We start from the raw sequence: 21,276 nt of genomic DNA, 5'->3' as shown, positions 1-21,276 counted from the left end.
AGAAAAATATTTCCAAGCAGAGGATAAGCCCTTGGTCTGATCCGGCAACACATTTCTTACATCAAAGGCTTATATTTAAATACACACGTGTAGAAATTGGCAGAGAATGACTCCTTCGTAGTTAATCCCTTGGGAGTACCAGAGTCCCCGCGCAGGACTGGTGGATACTTATGAAACACAAAGAGAATGTTCTGGAAAAAAACCCCATCCTTCGTGGCACTGGCTCCTCCAGTGGCAGAGAGCAACTGGGGATGTGGGATTTGTGCCTGGGGAAAGATTTGGGTTTCCTGCAGAAACATCCCCCTGTGTCCATGAAAAGCTCTATAGGCTTAGCTCTGCTGGTGGGGGTCCTGCCAGCACTTGCTCCCCAAACAGAGCATCCAGGGGAATCCTTGGTCCAAAGCCTTTGTTATTAGTAGAATTCTGAACTCTTAAAAGGTAAAGGGACCCCTGACCATTAGATCCAGTCGTGACCGACTCTGGGGATGCGGCGCTCATCTCGCTTTATTGGCCGAGGGAGCCGGCGTACAGCTTCCAGGTCATGTGGCCAGCATGACTAAGCCGCTTCTGGCGAACCAGAGCAGCACACGGAAACGCTGTTTACCTTCCCGCCGGAGCGGTACCTATTTATCTACTTGCACTTTGACGTGCTTTTGAACTGCTAGGTTGGCAGGAGCAGGGACCGAGCAATGGGAGCTCACCCCGTCACGGGGATTCGAACCGCCGACCTTCTGATCAGCAAGCCCTAGGCTCTGTGGTTTGACCCACAGCACCACCCACATCCCATTTGAGACTCCTTAGGGTAGTGATAAAGCAGAATATCAAATCCAAACTCCTCCTTCAGCACCATTTGGAGGCTGAAGGATACCGCACACCTGAACTAACTCAAAGTTGTCCTAACTGACAGTGTTTCAGACATGGATCTCTCCCAGCCTTTTCTGGAGATGCCAAGGACAGCAACACAGCCCCTCCTCCCTACCATAAGACAGGAATCAGTCCCCCTGTAGTGTAGTTGGGAAGCAGTTACTTGAGGTTGTGAGATTTTCCTGGCTGGGGAAGGGCAAACCCAAGGGGGGAAAGTTAGCTATCTTTCTTTTCTGGCGGCCATTGTCACTTAGAAGCTGAGTTAATCTGACCAGTCACATTTTTCAAGCTATTAGCTTGGGCAGGGACCTTTTTCTACAAAATCACTTCTTCAGCAGACAATGGGATCTTGTCCGTAATGTGATGTGATTACCAACAGTAGGCAGGGATTAAGCAACAGATCTTGATTAGGGAATGGATTCCCGGAATTCAGGAAGTGGGGGGGTCTGCCTTTGCAATCTTCTAGATTGGGTCGAGTCGAGGGGGCTCAAGCTTTGTTATTTCAAATATAAAGTGAGATCCAGACACCTTCCTGTTGTTTTATCCCATCTCTGCTGTGCTCGACCAACAGAGCTCAGACGGTAAGACAATCTCTGCCTTAAAAATTAGGGTTTGAGCTGACCCAGCCTTGTATACGTAAGCCTCAAAAGTGAGAGCGCAGGTGCACCCTAGAAATGTGTTTTCCTCTGTAGTGGGTGAGATGGCTTCTACGTGGTTTGTAACCATAAATTCAATGTATAATTGAAACAGACAAAGGCAAAACGATTGGGCATTAAAGCACCCTCAATAGACAGCAAAGCAAACAAAGAAAAAGCATAGGGTTTTTTTATTAAAAAAACCCAGTTAAAACAATATTATATAGGTTCCTGAGCACAATTAAAAGTGTGTTGACTTTTAAAGCCCTGTGCATCTACAGCAGTGACCAAAGTAGGAATGGCCGCTGGGAGGAGCACAAGAGAACAAATGCCATGGTACACCTGCTTCAGGGCAACCAAATGCCATTAAAAGATTGACAACGCCCCTCTCCCAACTACAGGCCCTCCAAGTGTCCCTATTTTCCACGGACAGTCCCAGATTTAAGCTGTCCTGGTTTCTGATTTGATCCCGGAATGTCCCGCTTTTCCTTAAGCCATCCCTATTTTTTATTGGAGAAACATCAGAGGGTATGCGTTCAACACCAAAGCTGCGTTCAACCATTGTCTCCCGGGCAGTGGCGTAGCGTGGGGGGTGCAGGGGGGCCGGCCGCACCGGGCGCAACATCTGGGGGTTAGGGTTAGGGGGCGCAAATCCATGGGTTAGGGGGCGCAAATCCACGGGTTAGGGGGCGCAAATTACTTGCCTTGCCCCGGGTGCTGACAACCCACGCTACGCCACTGCTCCCGGGACAGAACCAAGGTTGGTTCTGCTACTGATCACAAATCCCTGGGCTGAGGATGCGTTCGGAGACCCTCTGTCCTTTGTCTGTTTGGTGGACCTATAATAATAATAATTTATTATTTATACCCCGCCCATCTGGCTGAGTTTCCCCAGCCACTCTGGGCGGCTCCCAATCAAGTGTTAAAAACAATACAGCATTAAATATGAAAAAATTCCCTAAACAGGGCTGCCTTCAGATGTCTTTTAAAGATAAGATAGCTGCTTATTTCCTTGACATCTTTTCTGTTTTACCATTTCAAATAAACATTTTACATACTTAAAATATCAATGACTTCCCTTCTTCTCTTTCCATGGTTCAGGGAAGTTTTTAATGTGTGACATCTTAGTGTATTTTTGGTCTTTGTGGAAGCCGCCCAGAGTGGCTGGGGAGACCCAGCCAGATGGGCGGGGTACAAATAAATTATTATTAATTATTATTATTATTTATTAATTATTATTCTTTTACATATCTTATATCCCTGCATATTTCACAAAAACTATACCAATTGGTTTTCCATTATTACATCCATCAAAACTTTTTTACACTGTTGAATTTATTTTCAGCTGTACACAATTATTTTTCACATATTCAATAAACATTTTCCAATCTTCTTTAAATGTATGTTCTTCTTGTTCTCTTATTCTACGTGTTAAGTCTGCAAGTTGCGCATATTCTGTCAACTTAAGTTGCCCATCTTCTTTGGTTGGGACCTTCCTAATTTTTTCATTTTGGGGCTAACAAAACACGGGCTGCAGTTGCATGCATAAATAACCTTGTTGCATACATAAAAAAACATGTTTTGTTTTGTTTTGTTTTTTAGTGGTAGTATACAAATCTTAAAAAGGTCTCAAAGCAACAAAGATGAAAAACAGTTATGAAGGGAACTGCTTCTGCACATAACTGTGGCATTCTGGGAAGTCTTGCTTCTTTTCTCTGGCATTCTGGGAAGTCTCGCTTATAAGCTTTTCTCTGCTTCTGTATACACTGTACAACCTGTTCCAAAGACCAAGACATTCCCTCATTTCCCTAGACTGCTCAGTTCATCTTAAGTTCATGAAAAACACTATGACCTGTTCTTAATGCATAGCTGACCACATCTATGGAACTCGATTATTATATTCTTTCATGTTATGATCAATCATTAGTAATTGTTTTAGTCATGCTATATCAATCTTTAGTTATAATTTAATTAGGAGGTTTCATGCCTGTCTAGTTCCAGCCTCTGTTTCCCAGCCTTTAATCTATTGGTGATTAATGTCTATACGTAATCCTCGCCTTGCACTTGTGTGAACCAATCAGCAACAAGTTGCTTTGTGTTTGTATCGACCAATCAGCCACAAGCACACCTGTGGCAATGTTTGTAATATTCAATAAAAGAGAGTTCTCGGGGCTTGCTCCGGAGATGCCTCTCACATGACACCTGCTACTCGTCTGTCGTGGTTTCATTCCAACACAGTTAAGATCGATTTTAAAAGGGAAAACAACAAGCAATACAAAAGTCCCCAAACGCTCCACTTAGAATAATACATTGAGAAGCGAAAACCTGTGGCATGCGCTATGGATGTTGCCTGGAAGTGATACTCCCAGGCTGAACCCTTTGACCAGGGGTCAGCAACCTTTTTCAGCTGTGGGCCGGTCCACCGTCCCTCAGACCATGTAGTGGGCCGGACTACATTTTTGGGGGGGAGGGGGTGATCGAATTCTTATGCCCCACAAATAACCCAGAGGTGCATTTTAAAGAAAAGAACACATTCTACTCATGTAAAAGCACGCTGATTCCTGGACCGTCCGCCGGCCGGATTGAGAAGGCGATTGGGCCAGATCTGGCCCCCGGGCCTTAAGGTTGCCTACCCATGCCTTTGACTGATCCAGAGAAGCTCTGGTGACTTGGGAGAGAGCTGAAGCAGCAGGTGACGAAATTTTAAAGAACCCACCCCGAAAAATGTATTTAACAATGTCTATCTCTCACCTTCACCTTGCCAACAAAGGTCCGTATAGTTAAAGCTATGGTTTTCCCAGTAGTGATATATGGAAGTGAGAGCTGGACCACAAAGAAGGCTGATCGCCAAAGAATTGATGCTTTTGAATTATGGTGCTGGAGGAGACTCTTGAGAGTCCCATGGACTGCAAGAGGATCAAACCTCTCCATTCTTAAGGAGATCAGCCCTGAGTGCTCACTGGAAGGACAGATCCTGAAGCGGAGACTCCAATACTTTGGCCACCTCATGAGAAGAGAAGACTCCCTGGAAAAGACCCTGATGTTGGGAAAGATGGAGGGCCCAAGGAGAAGGGGACGACAGAGGACGAGATGGTTGGACAGTGTTCTTGAAGCTACCAGCATGAGTTTGACCAAACTGCGGGAGGCAGTGGAAGACAGAAGTGCCTGGCATGCTCTGGTCCATGGGGTCACAAGGAGTCGGACACGAATAAACTACTAAACAACAACAACAACATCTCTCACCTTTGAGATATTGCGGGACGAGAGTGGTGTGCAAAGTGGATCCAAGCTGGACTGTCCTTCTGTCTCCACATCCGGCCAGAGCAACAATTTGTAGCGCTCCTAATCCGGCAGAGAACGGAGCAAAGTGCCTGATTTGCCTGATCCAGAGTAGCCGGCAACTGTAAGATTACGGTGATTTCGAGGAGATAAGTGTCTGACATGGTCAGCTCTTCCTGTCTCATTATCTCTTCCTGGCTCTGCTTATCTGTTTTATTGCTTTCTCTATCCTGGTCAGTAAAAGCCTTTGATGTATGGCCCGGCTTTTTGTCTTTTGGTGCACAGTAGTTCGTAGAACCTGTATTAGCCCTAACAGGACACAGGTCTATAAAATATCTAGTTTTTGTGCATGGCACTCAAAAGCTCCACATGGCCTTTTGTGCATCTACGGCTACTTGGGGGTCACTTTGCCACTTTTTTAAAAAATGATTTTTATTAAGTTTCTTACAAAAGAGAAATAGAAAAAACTAAGAAATAAAAGACAAGATCACAAATATAAACAAAAAAGAAAATAAAAACAAGGTACCGGTAGATACCTAAACCACACAAATTAATTAATTATTTAGACTTCTATCCCCATAAACATATTTTGGTCTTCCTCTGAGCCCTCCCATCTGAATTTCCTTGTAATTAAAATGTAGTTTTCTGATATCATTTTTTGAAAAGACAGTATTCCAGTTAAAGTAAAATTTCTTAACTTTCCTTAAGGTTCTAAATCTTATTTATTTAATTAACTAATAATAAATAATAATAATATTTTATTTATACCCCGCCCATCTGGCTGAGTTTCCCCAGCCACACTGGGCGCCTCCCAATCAAGTGTTAAAAACAGTACAGTGTTAAATATTAAAAACTTCCCTGAACAGGGCTGCCTTCAAATGTCTTTTAAAGGGAAGATAGCTGCTTATTTCCTTCACATCTGAAGGGAGGGTGTTCCACAGGGCGGGTGCCACTACCAAGAAGGCCCTCTGCCTGGTTCCCTGTAACCTCACTTCTCGCAATGAGGGAACCGCCAGAAGGCCCTCGGCACTGGATATCAGTGTCCGGGCTGAACAATGGGGGTGGAGACGCTCCTTCATGTATACAGGACTAAGGCCGTTTAATTTAGTCCTAGGCCTATTTTAGTACTTTCAAGTAATTTCTAATTTTTAGCACTTTGCCACTTCTTAAGGGCTTCTCAGTGGCCGATTAAAGTGCTCCTTGGTAATGTATATTTTGCTTGCTGTTTGGAATAAAATCTGTAATCTTCTCACCCACTTGCTTCTGAATTGCTTCTGAATCTAATTCTAAAAAGAACCACCTTGCATTTGGCAAGACAGCAACAGAATCAAAATCCCTGCCACGAGAAATGTAGCCAGTCAAGGACAGAAGCTCCAAGGACTCTGCTCCCCATTGCTTTGTTGATAAACTATAAGGATGCTGGACTAGCTAAGTCTTTAACCCGATCAGGCCTCTCCGCACTAACAATTCCTTGTGAATTCCTTCTGCATAAGACTTCAGTCACATGAAATCTACAAATGCACTGGAGCTGCTATAACTCCCAAGGGGAAAGTGGCAGGGGACATCAATCAATCAATCAATCAATCAATCAATCAATCAATAATTAAGAGTATTTCTAGGCCACCCATCTATGTGTTACATGTCAGAAAAACCAGCCACACTGGTTCTGGTTCCAAGCAAGGCGGCTGTAATTTCAGAGATGCTGAGCCTATCTGTAACTACAAACCACAATGGCTGCGTTCTCCATTCATTGTCCAGCACCATAATAGCAATTCCTGGGAATCACAAGGAGCGGGAAGAGCGCCTTGCACTCAATGCTAAGGTTTGTTACAAGTTCCCAAGTAAAGTTGGGATATCCTGGATCATATATCCCACCCATAGCTGTCGACTTACAGATTTGAAAATAAGGGACCAGCAGCCTCGAAAATAAGGGATCAGCAGCCAAAATAAGGGATTTTAGTCACCCAGCAGCCAAACGAAGCCTCAAGCGGTGGTTCCCACAGCGCAGCAACCCGGCAAAGGGGATGCAGCAAGGGAAACCACCGTCACCTCTCCGCTGGGAAGCGCTGAGCAAAGGCGAGTCCCCAGGCAACATGGCCGATTTGATCGGCACAAGGCATGCAAGCTCCACCCCCCAGTCGTTCTTAGACTCCTTATTGGGTGAGCAATGCAGCCAGGCAACACAGTTGGAGCCTCCCTCCTCCCTGGCCGGAAGGGAGGGAGAAGAGCTGCTTCCTTTGAAACCCAGGAAATTTAAGGGACATCATCAATAAGGAACAGCAGCGGGACACAGCACTGGGATAAGGGACTTTCCCGCCAAATAAGGGATGGTTGATAGCTATGATCCACCCCCCCTCCTTCCTAACAGCAATGTCCTTAAATCACAATTAACATGCTTGGGAAACACTCATAATTGTATGGTGACCTTACAAGTTGCTATTGACCTGCTTGCTGATGCTCTCAAGGAACTCGTAACAGGTTTGTGAGACTCAACCTGCCCTTGCAGAAGTCATGCTGGTTCCTGGTTGGCGAGGCTTGTTCTTCTAAATCAGGGTTTCCCAAACTTGGTTCTCTGTTTTGGTCTACAATTCCCATCATCCCTGACCACTGGTCCTGCTAGCTTTGGATGATGGGAGTTGTGGTCCAAAAACAGCTGAAGACCCAAGTTTGGAAAACACTGTTCTATAGACTTGGCTATTTTAATCTTTAACAATACTTTCCACCAGATTCCCTGGGACAGCTGTTAATCAAACTGGCCTGTAATTTCCAAGATTCCCCCAGATCTCTTGCTAAAAATTGGTGCTACGTTAGCTGCTTTCCGGGCTGCAACCCTTATCACCCCAGATTTTCATTAACACTAATAAATTTTACTATATTACTCCACACCATTTTATTTTAGCATGGCTTGGCTGTATTTTGAAGCAAGACACTTTAAGTACATCTATTTCGGAAATAAGAATACTATTTTATTATAAAGAGCTAAACATACATACAGTCTGCTTTTACAGTCTAAAGAAATCAAAAGAACCCATTAATACAAGTACACAAAATGGACACGTGTGCCAAAAACATGTCTTGATTGAATTCTATTTTTTATTTTTTTTTAGAATACAGTGATACTTTTGCTGAACAAACTGCCGATTTTCTTTAAGGGAAAAAGTGCTATAAAATGAAATATTGTCCACTTTCACAATGATCATAATAGTTCAATCGCAACCCCACCCCCAAATAAACTTACCCTGTAGGATGGCATTTATTGGCATATAGGTAGCACTGACATGTCTGAAGTGGTAAGTCAATTTTGGGGGGCCATGGGGAGAAGGAATCTGTATTAGGGAATGGTATCATTTTGTACCTTCTAGGCATTCACTTGTCATTCAAATGCCCTGAAAGTGTTTTCCCCAGGTCTTTCCAAAACTCCCAGTTGCTGCCCCCCTGCCCCCAAATAACCACCCAGCAGGCAGAAGTGCAATATTTTTCTTCTGACCTCCTGCACTGTTTTGGCTGTTCTACGGAGAGAGCCTGAGATGGGCTCTTTCCTGCAGCCAGAAGAAGGGGAGAAGGTCTTCTCCGGAGAAGGAACCCCCTGCAAAGGCAAGAAGGGCGATTCCTCTGTCGACATCGAAAAAGGCCACTCGCTGACCAGTGTAGTTCAGAGTCACTCGGATCCTTCTGAGCTCGCCGGTGGGGTGCAAGTGATAAGGATTATCACTGAGGGCCCTATACTGACCCCTCCACTTCCCCATAGCCCAGACCCCTTCCTGGGGAGTGAAGTTGAACATGCCCTTTCTCCTCACAGATTTCCGGGCCACCCCCAGAGCCCATTCTTCCTCATTCCCTACAGTAACCTCCCAACTATATCGGCCTTCTGTGAACGCCTCTCTTCCCAGCACCACGGTGAGCTGGTTGAATCTCTTTGGGTTGTCGGGCACCTCTTCACGCATATCTCCGCACGTCACACTCAGGCGATCCGCAGACAGAATGAGCTGGGGGTGAGCTGTCTCTGGATCCAGAGTCACTTTTGCTATTGGAGTTTTGTTTTTTTTTGTGGGGAGGGGGAACAAACAGAAGAGAACAGGGATCATAATCCAGTTGTTGCCATGTGATGCATTTTAATGTTTTCTATACAGTGGTACCTCGGGTTAAGAACTTAATTCGTTCTGGAGGTCTGTTCTTAACCTGAAAGTGTTCTTAACCTGAAGCACCGCTTTAGCTAATGGGGCTTCCTGCCACCGCCACGTGATTTCTGTTGTCATCCTGAAGCAAAGTTCTTAACCTGAGGTACTATTTCTGGGTTAGTGGAGTCTGTAACCTGAAGCGTCTGTAACCCGAGGTACCACTGTACAGTCGTACCTTGGAAGTTGAACAGAATCCATTCTGGAAGTCCGTTCAACTTCTGAAAATGTTCAGAAACCAAGGCACAGCTTCCTGCACTCAATCAGAGCCACGTTGGACATTCGGGTTCCAAAGAAAGTTGGCAAACCAAAACACTCACTTCCGGATTGGCAGCGTTCAGGAGCCAAAACATACGAGTACCAAGGCATTTGACAACCAAGGTACAACTGTATTGTAAACCACACAATCCTCAGATGAAGGGCCGTACAGAAACTTAATAAAATATAAATATTTAAGAATCCGTTGGAAGAAGGATCAGTAAATATCCTGAGCTTCAAAACTGTCTTGGGAAACTGTCTTGTCACCCTAAAAATCAGACACCACCTTGAAGATAAGGATGCGTCTCTTTCTTCCAGACTTTGCCCACATTTGAACGAGAAGAGAATCAGAACCCTAAGAAGGCTTGATATCCAGATCTTTATCAGACCTCTCTGCTTACCTTTCTTCAGATATTTCAGATCAGATGTTAGGGCATCTGGGGAAGGAAAAGGAAGAGAGAATCAGCACCACACTGGTATGGTTTCTACAGTGTCCGGAAAGATGAACTGAAGTGTAACTTCAAAACAATTCCGAAGAACAAAATGATGGGCTGAGGTTGCAGGAGGAATGTTGAGCAGAGCCCATTCCACTAATGAACAATACAGTGGTGCCCCGCAAGACGAAATTAATTCGTTCCGCGAGTTTTGTCGTCTAGCGGATTTTTCGTCTTGCGAATCACAAAATCCCATAGGAATGCATTGAAAATCAATTAATGTGTTCCTATGGTCAAAAAAAGTCCAAACAAAGCCAAATTTGGTACAACAACAGTTTATTAACTGCTCTTTAAAGTCACACATACTGTAAAGAGCAGTTCAAAAATTGAAGGGAAAATAAATTAACTTTATAAACAAAACATGTCTTTGTTTTTAGACAAAGGAAACAAGGTCGCGAGACGTTTTCATCTTGCGAAGCAAGCCCATAGGTGAAATTCGTCTTGCGAGGCAAATCGAAAATGGAAAAACCTTTCGTCTAGCAAGTTTTTTGTCTTGCGAGGCATTCGTCTTGCGAGGTACCACTGTAACAGCTTTCTCAATTGTCCTGTCCCCGGCAACATTAAAAAGGACTTTCCTCCTCGCCACACACTCAGATCTGGACCAAAATCACAGCCAGCCCAAAATCCTTGCAACCATTCTTCCTTACCTTTGAATTCCTGTATGACACCTTCCAGAAATGGGTTCATATCACTGAATTCCCACACCCTCCAGTTTAATGCAGGAGAAAAAACCACCGGTGTCTTAATCACCTCTCTCTCCTCAAACCTTAAAACAAAACAAAAAGAATCCTAACAGCTCTCCATCTGGTCCAAAGTCCTAGAATGCACTGAACAAAAATAAATGGAAGGAAGAGGTATGGCTACTATATTAAAGTTCTTGCTTTAATGGCCTAACTGCACAGTGGTACCTCAGGTTAAGTACTTAATTCGTTCCGGAGGTCCGTACTTAACCTGAAACTGTTCTTAACCTGAAGCACCACTTTAGCTAATGGGGCCTCCTGCTGCCGCCACACCGCCGGAGCCCGATTTCTGTTCTCATCCTGAAGCAAAGTTCTTAACCTGAAGCACTATTTCTGGGTTAGCGGAGTCTGTAACCCGAAGTGTATGTAACCCGAGGTACCACAGTATAACAGACCTTCTGATGTTTGGTATCCCTAACTAATCCCTATTTTGATGACATTTTACTTAGCCAAGTGGAGGCTTCTCAGCTCCTTGTCAGAACTAGGGCTGGGTGATATTTGGTTTTCATCTTTGTGAAATATCACCAGCTAAACATCGTGATAAAGTGGTACCTCGGGTTACATACGCTTCAGATTACAGACTCGGCTAACCCAAAAATAGTGCTTCAGGTTAAGAACTTTGGTTCAGGATAAGAACAGAAATCTTGTTCCGGAGGCGCAGCAGCAGCATGAGGCCCCATTACCTAAAGTGGTCTTCAGGTTAACAACGGACCTCCAGAACTTATTAAGTACTTAACCTGAGGTACCACTGTATACTGATATATCGCAATGTCTGAACAGTTTCCCCCACATAAGATTTTTGCATAGCACACACACACAAGGAGAGAGAGAGAGAGAGAGAGAGAGAGAGAGAGAGAGATCATGATTTGCAATGTATTGCCAGATCAAAAACTATAAAATTGATAGCATATGGACTTCAAATGGTTTGGGATGATATTTTGACATATTGCCCAGACCTAGTCAGAGCTTCGCCAGAGGTCAGTTTAAAACCACACAAAAATCACAGGCAGGGGAAAGAGTGACAACAGCCACTCGTCAAAATGGAAAGTCAGAGACATCGGAGAGAGTTACCAGAAATTCTGTGTTGGATATGGAAGGCCACTGAAATATACTCGGAGTCGAGAGTGGATTTCATGCTCTTTATTCAGCTCATAGTGGTGAGGAGGAATGAAAGTTCCCCCAAAGTATCTGCTTTATATACATTATTTACACAATGGGCTGCACGTGATTGGCTAATTCCGGAATTCTCCTGTAGGCCAATCAGGTTGTGGATTCACTTCCACCTGGAGCTGGATTGGGTGGCTCCTGCAGACCAGTCATACTGCTGCATTGTTCTAGGACCAATCAGACTGCTGCATTTTGGATCCTATTCAACTCAGTACATAACAGCCACCATGTGATAATGGAAGACATTAAAACTGCCATAGCAGCAAAAGATACAAATGGATGTAACAGACAGTAAGGAGCACTGCTAAAACCAGTGATTTTTGGAATGAAAACAGGGCAGGTTTCAACTTCAAGACACCCATTTATGCCCGTAAAAAGGCATTAGATGCTTAAGGGCAAACAAACCTCAACACCACCATGTTTTCGACCTGTAGGCATACCATTACCAATGAAACAAAGGGAAATGAGTGAGATCCACTTACGTCTTCAAAAGGCTTCCAATATCCTGCAGCAAAAAGGGGGAAAGAAAAGGGAGCTCAGTGCCTGCCCCAGACCATACAAACCCCGCCCAACCCCATGCCCTGAAGGGTGAAGTATAAGCACCCGACTAAATAATAATCATAATTTATTATTTATACCCCGCCCATCTGGCTGGGTTTCCCCAGCCACTCTGGGCAGCTTCCAACAGAATATTAAAATACAATAACCTATTGAACATTAAAAGCTTCCCTGAACAGGGCTGCCTTCAGATGTCTTCTAAAAGTCTGGTAGTTGTACTTCTCTTTGACATCTGGTGGAGGGCATTCCACAGGGCGGGTGCCACTACCGAGAAGGCCCTCTGCCTGGTTCCCTGTAACTTGGCTTCTCACAGCGAGGGAACTGCCTGAACGCCCTCAGCGCTGGAAATTATGCAGCCCCAGAAGATAACACAACCTCTTAAAAGGAAGGAGGGAAGCCCTGATGGATCAGAGCAAGGCAAAGGGCAGCCTCCCTCTGGCAACATCAACCTCTGGGAAGCTCAGAAGTGGAGCAGGAACGAGCCATCAGAAGCCATTAGACAACCAACCATGAGCAAAGAGCAGAAAACATCTGATCCCATTTGCTTTAAGCAGGTGTCTCTACTCTGCGTTAAGATGAATATTTTTTTTCCCAAATACTTTGTATTGCTTTTTTGTAACAACAAATAAAATAAATACTCTTACATTCAAAAATTTGTATGTCTTCTTATTTTCAATGTGCCTTATTGCGCCCGGACTTCCTTCCATCCCTTCAACGGTTTTCATGTCTCAAATCTTTTCTTACAGTTTCTTATTTACACTCCATCCACATCACAAGATTTACATTAATCCTGATACAGTTTTTAAATCCTTACAATTACTCCGTATATATTCAACAAATTTACTCCAATCCTTCTCAAACTTTGCTTACTTTTGGTTCCGAATCTTATAAGTCAATTTCGCCAGTTCTATGTATTCAAACATTTTTGTCTGCCACTCCATTAAAGTTGGGATTTCTTGGGATTTCCATTTCTGAGCCACTAAGATTCTAGCGGCGGTCGCTGCATACATGAATAGTTTGTAATCTTCCTTTTTTAATTCATCCCCTGTTATCCCTAGCCAAAATGCTTCTGGTTTCTTAAGATGAATTCATCTCATGTTTTTCCTGCTCCCGACTGCTACAGCCTTGGCTGCCACCCTACATAGCCAGAGACACACAATGATTTGGAGCCAGCCTTGTACTGCAAAGGGATCTGGCCTGCTTGTTTTTTAGAATTAATTGATTTTAGAATGTATTTCAATTAATTGGTTGTGATTTTGTGTAAATCATGTTACTTTTACTGTTGTTAGCCGCTCTGAGCCCGGCTTTGGCTGGAGAGGGCGGGATATAAATAAATAAATTATTATTATTATTATTATTTCACAGTCTCACCGGCAGGACTTCACTGGTTGGCCGCTGAAGCCTCTTCTCCATCTCCAGGATGAGAGTTTCAAGGGGTATGAGATCCCTGGAGAGCCTGTCCAGGTGCTCCTCCCTTTTCCTTGCAATCTCCTCCTCCAGCTCTTGCATTTTCTCCAGCAGAAGGTCCTCTTGTTCCACCAAGAACTGGTGCAGACGTCTGAACTCGGCCACTGTCTTTTCTCTCTCTTTCTCTATTTGCCTCTGCCACAGATAAGAGTTGGGTGGGTGAGGGTATTGGGTGGTGCTGTGGGTTAAACCACAGAGCCTAGGACTTGCCAATCAGAAAGTCGGCAGTTCGAATCCCTGCGAGGGGGTGAGCTCCTGTTGTTCGGTCCCTGCTCCTGCCAACCTAGCAGTTCGAAAGCACATCAAAGTGCAAGTAGATAAATAGGTACCGCTCCGGTGGGAAGGTAAAGGGTGTTTCCGTGCGCTGCTCTGGTTCGCCAGAAGCAGCTTAGTCATACTGGCCACATGACCCAGAAGCTGTACGCCGGCTCCCTCGGCCAATAAAGCGGGATTAGCGCCACAACCCCAGAGCCGGTCACGACTGGACCTAATGGTCAGGGGTCCCTTTACCTTTACCTTATAATCTGTTCCAGGAAAAATGGCTCCAGATCCTTTGTATTATTATTATTATTATTATTATTATTATTATTATTATTATTTATACCCCGCCCATCTGGCTGGGCTTCCCCAGCCACTCTGGGTGGCTTCCAACCAAATATTAAAATACCGTAATACATCAAACATTCAAAGCTTCCCTAAACAGGGCTTCCTTCAGATGTCTTCTAAATGTCTGGTGGTAGTTGTTCTCTTTGACATCTGGTGGGATGTATTTAATATTCAACTCCCCCCACCCCCCAAAAATATTGCTTCTAGAACTCATTCATTTCCCAGTCCTAGCGATACTGACAATCAGGTGCTGCCTTTCCGTTTCTGTTTCTGTTTTATAGACCAGAAGTGTTTCTCTCTCTTCCTTCAAAGTCACCAAGCAGTTGCCTATCTGTCCCTGGAAGGAAAGGAAAAGGGCTTTCTTGAGTTTTCCATTGCACAAACCCATCAAAACAGTCACATAGAGCAGGTGTGGGGGGGACCATTTGCTCTTAGCTTTCATTGTTATTATTATTATTTTATTATTTATTATCTCTTGTATCTAAATCTAATGAATTATTATTATTATTATTATTATTATTATTTATACCCCGCCCATGTGGCTGAGTTTCCCCAGCCACCCTGGGCAGCTCCCAATCAAGTATTCAAAACAATACAGCGTTAAATGTTAAAAACGTCCCTGAACAGGGCTGCCTTCAGATGCCTTTTAAAGACAGAATAGCTACTTATTTCCTTCACATCTGAAGGGAGGGCGTTCCACAGGGTGGGTGCCAATACCGAGAAGGCCCTCTGTCTGGTTCCCTGTAACCTCACTTCTCGCAATGAGGGAACCGCCAGAAGGCCCTCGGTGCTGGACCTCAGTGTCCGGGCTGAACAATGGGGGTGGAGACGCTCCTTCAAGTATACAGGACCGAGGCCGTTTAGGGCTTTAAAGGGCAGCACCAACACTTTGAATTGTGCTCGGAAACGTACTGGGAGCCAATGCATATCTCTCAGGACCGGTGTTATGTGGTCCCGGTGACCACTCCCAGTCACCAGTCTAGCTGCCGCAAGATCTCAGGGCGATTCACAACCTTCAGGGGCCAGTGATCCAAACTCCCATTGTCCATGCTTGCTGGAGCTGATGGAAGTTGTAGTTTTATGTATCTGTTTATTCATTATCCCACCCTTTTCTCCAGGGTTTTCTCCTCCTCATGTAATCCTCCCAACAAGCCTGTGAAGTAGATTAGGCTGAGAGGCCGTGAGTGGCCCAAGGTCACCCAGTCAGCTTCAAGGCTCAGTGTGAATTTGAACCCGGGTCTCCTACTCCGATACTCTAACCCAGGCACAGGCAAACTCCAGCCCTCCAGATGTTTAAGACTACAATTCCCATCATCCCTAGCTAACAGGACCAGTGGTCGGGGATGATGGGAATTGTAGTCCCAAACATCTGGAGGGCCGGAGTCTGCCTATGCCTGCTCTAACTACTACACCACACTGGCTCTCAGCATCAGGAGGGCATAAGATTCCTCGCACCTGATCTAGAGAGAGAAAGAGAATTGGGTGCTGGCTCCCAAATTGATATTTGCAATCTCCCAAGTCTTTATGCCACTGAACAGATTTTATGAGCAGAATTTGAACCCTGAAGGGGCCACTCCCATCCACCGCTCATTATTACCTTGTATACTTGGACGGCTTCTTCCGCGGAGACCACTCTGTGGCCCCTGTGCTCTTGGGGTCCGGCACAATCTCCGCAGAAGGGGACGCGGTCGTCCTCGCAGAACAGACCCAAGGGCTGCTGATGCCTCTGGCATTCCGACCTCCTTTTTCGGGCCTCTCTCTCTGCGGAAGCGTCCCAGTCCCTGAGCATCTTAACAAAGTTGGAGATATTTCGGCTCACCTTCAAGTTCCTCGCAACGGTGCTTCTGCACTCGGGGCACCTGGAATCTCTGCCCGGCTCTTCCCAGCATCTCACAATGCACATACGGCAGAAGCAATGCCCACAGTCTAGCACCACCGGGCTGGTATAGTAGCAGAGGCAGATGGGGCAGGTGACCTCTTGCTGAAATGCCTTCCTGCGTTTCTCGTCAGCCATGGCTTCGTTCCTGTCAAGAGAGAGATGTTTCCTCCTTCAGAAAGAGATGCAGCTTGAAAGGAGGTGCAGGTTTATGGCCACCGCGAACTTTAATCTGAAACAGGGCACTGTAAAGGGAACATACCTCCTGGCCTAGATAATAAATGGCTTTAAGGCACTGTTGTTTTCTTTTGCCAAGCAAGCCGTATATAAATTCTGATAAAATCGTTCTGCCCGGACGCTGAGGTCCAGCGCTGAGGGCCTTCTGGCGGTTCCCTTGCTGCGAGAAGCCAAGTTACAGGCAGAGGGCCTTCTCGGTAGCGGCACCCGCCCTGTGGAACGCCCTCCCACCAGATGTCAAAGAGAAAAACAACTACCAGACTTTTAGAAGACATCTGAAGGGAGCCCTGTTTAGGGAAGCTTTTAATGTCTAATAGGTTATTGTATTTTAGTGTTCTGTTGGAAGCCGCCCAGAGTGGCTGGGGAAACCCAGCCAGATGGGTGGGGTATAAATAATAAATTATTGTTATTATTATAAAACCTTTAGAAGCGGTATGAATATCCCATACAAGAGGTGCAATCACAGCCTCTAACATGAACAGCAGACCACTGAGATTCCCGCATTGCAGGGGGTTGGGCTAGATGTCCCTCGTGGCCCCTTCCAACTCTACAGTTCTATGATCCTAAGTAAGAACTACCATAATGTCTCAAAATAATGTTCATAAAAAAAAACAACCAGAAGGTTTTCTCTTGGGAATTATAGGGACAGAAACTGTATAGAAACTTATTCAGCGGCAAGAATATTACTTGCCCCAAAATGGAAAGAAGTCGTCGTCCCAGCAAAGGAAGAATGGATACAAAAACTTATGGAAAACGCATAAATTCCAAAACTTACCAGATAAATAAGAAATCAAGATAACAAACTTTTTATAAAAGAGTGGAAGTTGTTTATTGAATATTTACAGATAAATTGTGAACAGATAAGAAGGTTGGCAGGATCATTGTAATAACCTGCAGTTTCATAAGATTATATATTTAAAGTAGATGAATAAATGAGCAAATTAAATGCATTTGGCTATGCAGAAGATATTATAAATAAATTTAAGGAACTGCAGAAAGAGGGGGAAGGAAGTCAGGTTTTGAAAGGTCAAAATGATTTTAAAATTATTGAAATGTATGAATCTGAAAAGTATAAATAATAGCAATAATAATAAAGAACTACCATAATATAATAACTACCATAATATAATAAAGAACTGCAACGTGCTGGCAAATAGGCCTATACAGTATTGGGCACACTTACAATGCAATCCAACATGTCTACTCAGAAGCAAGCTTTACTCCGTTCAACGCAGAGTTTGCCAAAAGGATTGCAGCAGCCTTATTTGAATAACGAGTCTCTCTGCACCGAATAAAGCTGAGAAGCAAACCAGTTTAGCTCATTCCATCTGGAGCGCTTCAAATATTTGTAGGTTTGCTTATTCGATTTCTGACTCATCCTTTCCCCAAAAGGACGGGTCCCCCCCCCAAGTCCACCCAAAGTAGCCAATTGCAAAGTCCCTCACCTGGCGGAGGTGAGCAAGGTGAGGCCGCCTGGATCAAAGCCACCGGAGACGCCACAGCAGTAAAAAAGAGGCGCTGAAAGACCCGAAATCAAAATCTGCGCCAAGAACTCGGGCAGCTTCGAAATTCACAGGCGGCCGCCCTGCTAACAAGCGGGACGTTTTATGAATGAATAAACTGCGGGGCGGGGCAACCGCGTTCCACGCCGTAGCCAATCAGCGGCTCTTGGAACGCTCTTACACGGACACTTACACGGCTTCTTGATCCTACGGGAGGAGTTCCGCCGATTTCCGGCGTTACTGCAAAATCGTGGTCTGTATGTTGAAGGCTGCAAGTTAATGAGCGTTCGGTCTCTTCGGAGCAACTTGGTGGTTTGCTAGTTCTGCAGCTGCACCATATCAACCCCTTTGACCTGCAGAACTGGTGCTCCGACAGGTGCCACACGCTTTTCTGTACTTGTAAGAAACTGATATTTTAGCGTGGCTGCATCCACTCTTTGGAACTGCCTTCATATTGACATTGGACAGGCGCCTTCACTGTGCTATTTTTGCCGCCTGCTTAAAATATTTGTTTGTAGAAAAGCCTATCCAGACACGCACAAGTTACGTGTTCTATTTCCTTTTTAAATCATTTTTATTTGATTTTGCAAATATAATTTTGTAACGGTCCAAATACATCTCTGTATATGGAGATTACTCTGAATCTCAGGACTCCTCCCCCCCCATCCCTTTCATGGGTCCTATCGTTAACATTTAAAACTGCATATTATTCCTTAATCTGCATTTTATATCACTCCATATTATCCATACCATTTGTTACATTCCAAGCGAGATTAAAATCCTGCTAACGTTTTCTTTTTCTTTTTCTTTTAAGATTTTTATTGATACAGCAAGAAAAAAGAAAAAACCACAAGTACCAAATAACACACAGGAATAACCATAATTTTCTTAGCAAACAATAAAACATGTATTGGTCTTAACACTAAAGACCCAACCTCCCATCTATTCCATATTTCGATTTCATATTACTTATTGCCAAAACACACTTTTATCATAATTAAACTTTTTCTTAATATATCCAATTTCTTATATCTACCTTGCAACTATTACTGAAGTTCCTCGAATGCTGCAACAGAATTTAAACTACTATATTTTTCAGATATTCTTTGAAAACCTCCCATTTTGAAACAAATTCCTGTTTTGATTTATTCTTTATTCTTTTTGATAGACCCTTCTGTCACGGTGTCCCGTTGCACCAGAAGCAGTTTAGTCCTGCTGGCCCCATGACCCGGAAAGCTGACTGTGGACAAACACTGGCTCCCTTGCCCTGAAAGAGAGATGAGGGCTGCAACCCCATAGTCGCCTTTGACTGGACTTAACTGTCCAGGGGTCCTTTACCTTTACAGTGGTGCCTCGCAGGACGAGCTTGCACGGATTAGCGCTATTAGCAGCTTTTAGCGGCTTATCTGCTGATCGGATCAGCTGATAAGTGGCTTAGCGGCTTAGAAAAAGGGGGGAGGAAGGAAAAAAACCCCAGGAACTCACAAGGCATTGGCGTCTTGCGAAGCAAGCCCATAGGAAATTCGTTTTGCGAAGCACCTCCAAAACGGAAAACCCTTTCGTCTAGCGGGTTTTCCGTCTTGCGAGGCATTCGTCTTGCGGGGCACCACTGTACCTATGTTCCAAAAGGTTTATACAATTTTGGCCACTAGTGTACAGTATATGGATAAATGTCCAGAAATTTGCCATTCCATAATATAATGTGGGGTTGGGGGTGGGCCTTCCTGTATTTTGAGAAGGGGTTGCCAGGTTTTATCTTATTTTTATTTTTTACAGGATATTCTAGGCATTTTGCCTCTGGCTGGGGGTTTGTGTGATCACCCAGTTTCCAGCGTTAAAAATCCCCCAGGTGCTTTTTGCAACTGGCGCAGGTCCAATTGCGACCATGCTGAGATTTTTGGATACCATGTTCGTGACTGACGTCTTGACCTGGCTGGCCCCTCCAACTTTCTTACTTAGATATTCGGGAGAACTTAATGCATTTATATACCACCCTTTTCTCCACTAAGTACACCCCCAGTTAATTCCCACAACCACCCTGTGAGGTAGGTTAAGAGGCTGTGACTGACTCCAAGGTCATCTGGTGAGCTTCAAGACTGAGTGGGGATTTGAACCCTGACCTCCCAGGTCCTAGTCCCAACACTCTAACCACTAGGCTACACTGGCTTCCTAGAGTCCTTCTACTATGGGGCAGCTTATAAAGTTTAGGTAAATAAATATAGGGAAGGATCGGAAATATTCTCCTTGAAGCCTGAATTTGTTTTATTCTGAATTGTTTACCTTTGATGTTTCGGTGTGTTGTAAACCGCTTTGAGTTTTTTTGTTTAAAATATAAAGCAGTATAGAAATGAAATTGTTAAGTTGTGGGTGAACATATCAGACGACACAGCAATTCTCCAAACAGCTCTTGTTTATTCACAGGCCAGAACAGAACTGAACTGAAGGGTTCAGCCAGCCTGCTTATATAGAGCTCCAGTACAACGTAACTGTAACAACTTTCTGCAACTATCCAATCACTGAACGTCACTTTCAATCCCTTATTTGCATATGTGGACCTGAACTATCTACAGTATCCCCCTGCTGGCCCAGGGTGAGAACTTCAGTACATAATAGAAATAATAAAAAATGGCATTGCCCCCCGCCCCTAAATGGTGCCCAGACATTCCATTGTGGCAACTGTAACACTGATTGCTTCCGTTTTGTGAAATTGACAATTTGTAGTCCCTGCAGCGGTATCCTAGATTGCCAAATGTACCCCTGCGCCCAGATGTGTAGGGGGATGCCTGACTTAGCCTCAGGCACCAGACCAAAGGAAAATACAACACATTCTAGAGTTTGTTGTCATCTATTTAATGGTGTTGATACATAGACACACACATGGATCCTTTGAGTTTAAAAATTAAGAAATACACTGGAAGTTACTTTTCTACACATTCCTCCTCTTCTTTTTCCGAAGGGGTGTGTCTCCAGAGGCAGCTCAAAGCAGCTTTTTGGCCCCACGCGAAAGATGAGCAGGAGGGAAAGCAGCTTTTGTGCAGGAGAAGAGGTATTGGCGTCACGCAGAGAGGAATTAGCCAGGAGGATAGACATCGTGAGCTTAGGTCAGGCATGCCCAAAGACCGTTTTGGGGGCCTAATTGCCCCTGTGAGTTTATCTCCTGATGTAAAATCCTAAAACAACAACAACAACAACAACGTCAATCCTAAAAGCAGCTCAACAACTCCAACCCTAAAAAACCTCAACATCTTTGGTTGGCCCTCTGGTTGGCCTCCACAGCTCTTCACTTCATCAAATCTGACCCTCTTTGAAAAAGCTTTGGACACCACTGGCTTAGATCCACTCCAGGGATCATTGAGGAAGGGGGTTCCTTTCCTGACCGGACTGTGGGCCTCCCCTTGGCTTCGCTGCTAGGGTAGCC

General features: G+C 44.5%; 1 protein-coding gene across 1 annotated transcript; it reads right to left on the bottom strand.

Annotated features, from left to right (window-relative positions):
* Positions 1 to 7,819: 7,819 nt before the first annotated feature.
* LOC310699261 (E3 ubiquitin-protein ligase TRIM7-like) lies at positions 7,820 to 16,257 on the bottom strand (the record flags this gene model as incomplete). The annotated part of the gene is made up of 7 exons (XM_083486884.1): positions 7,820 to 8,802; positions 9,613 to 9,648; positions 10,353 to 10,471; positions 12,095 to 12,117; positions 13,542 to 13,772; positions 14,485 to 14,580; positions 15,841 to 16,257. The coding sequence occupies 7 exons, from the start codon at positions 16,255 to 16,257 to the stop codon at positions 8,288 to 8,290; spliced, it is 1,437 nt and encodes a 478-aa protein (XP_083343010.1). The 3' UTR covers positions 7,820 to 8,287.
* Positions 16,258 to 21,276: the final 5,019 nt, after the last annotated feature.

This window comes from Podarcis liolepis (assembly GCF_965112155.1).
Source record: "Podarcis liolepis genome assembly, chromosome: 2".
Classification (NCBI taxonomy): Eukaryota; Metazoa; Chordata; class Lepidosauria; order Squamata; family Lacertidae; genus Podarcis; species Podarcis liolepis.
Note: the sequence above shows the minus strand (reverse complement) of the source record. Positions and strands in the feature narration are given on the sequence as shown.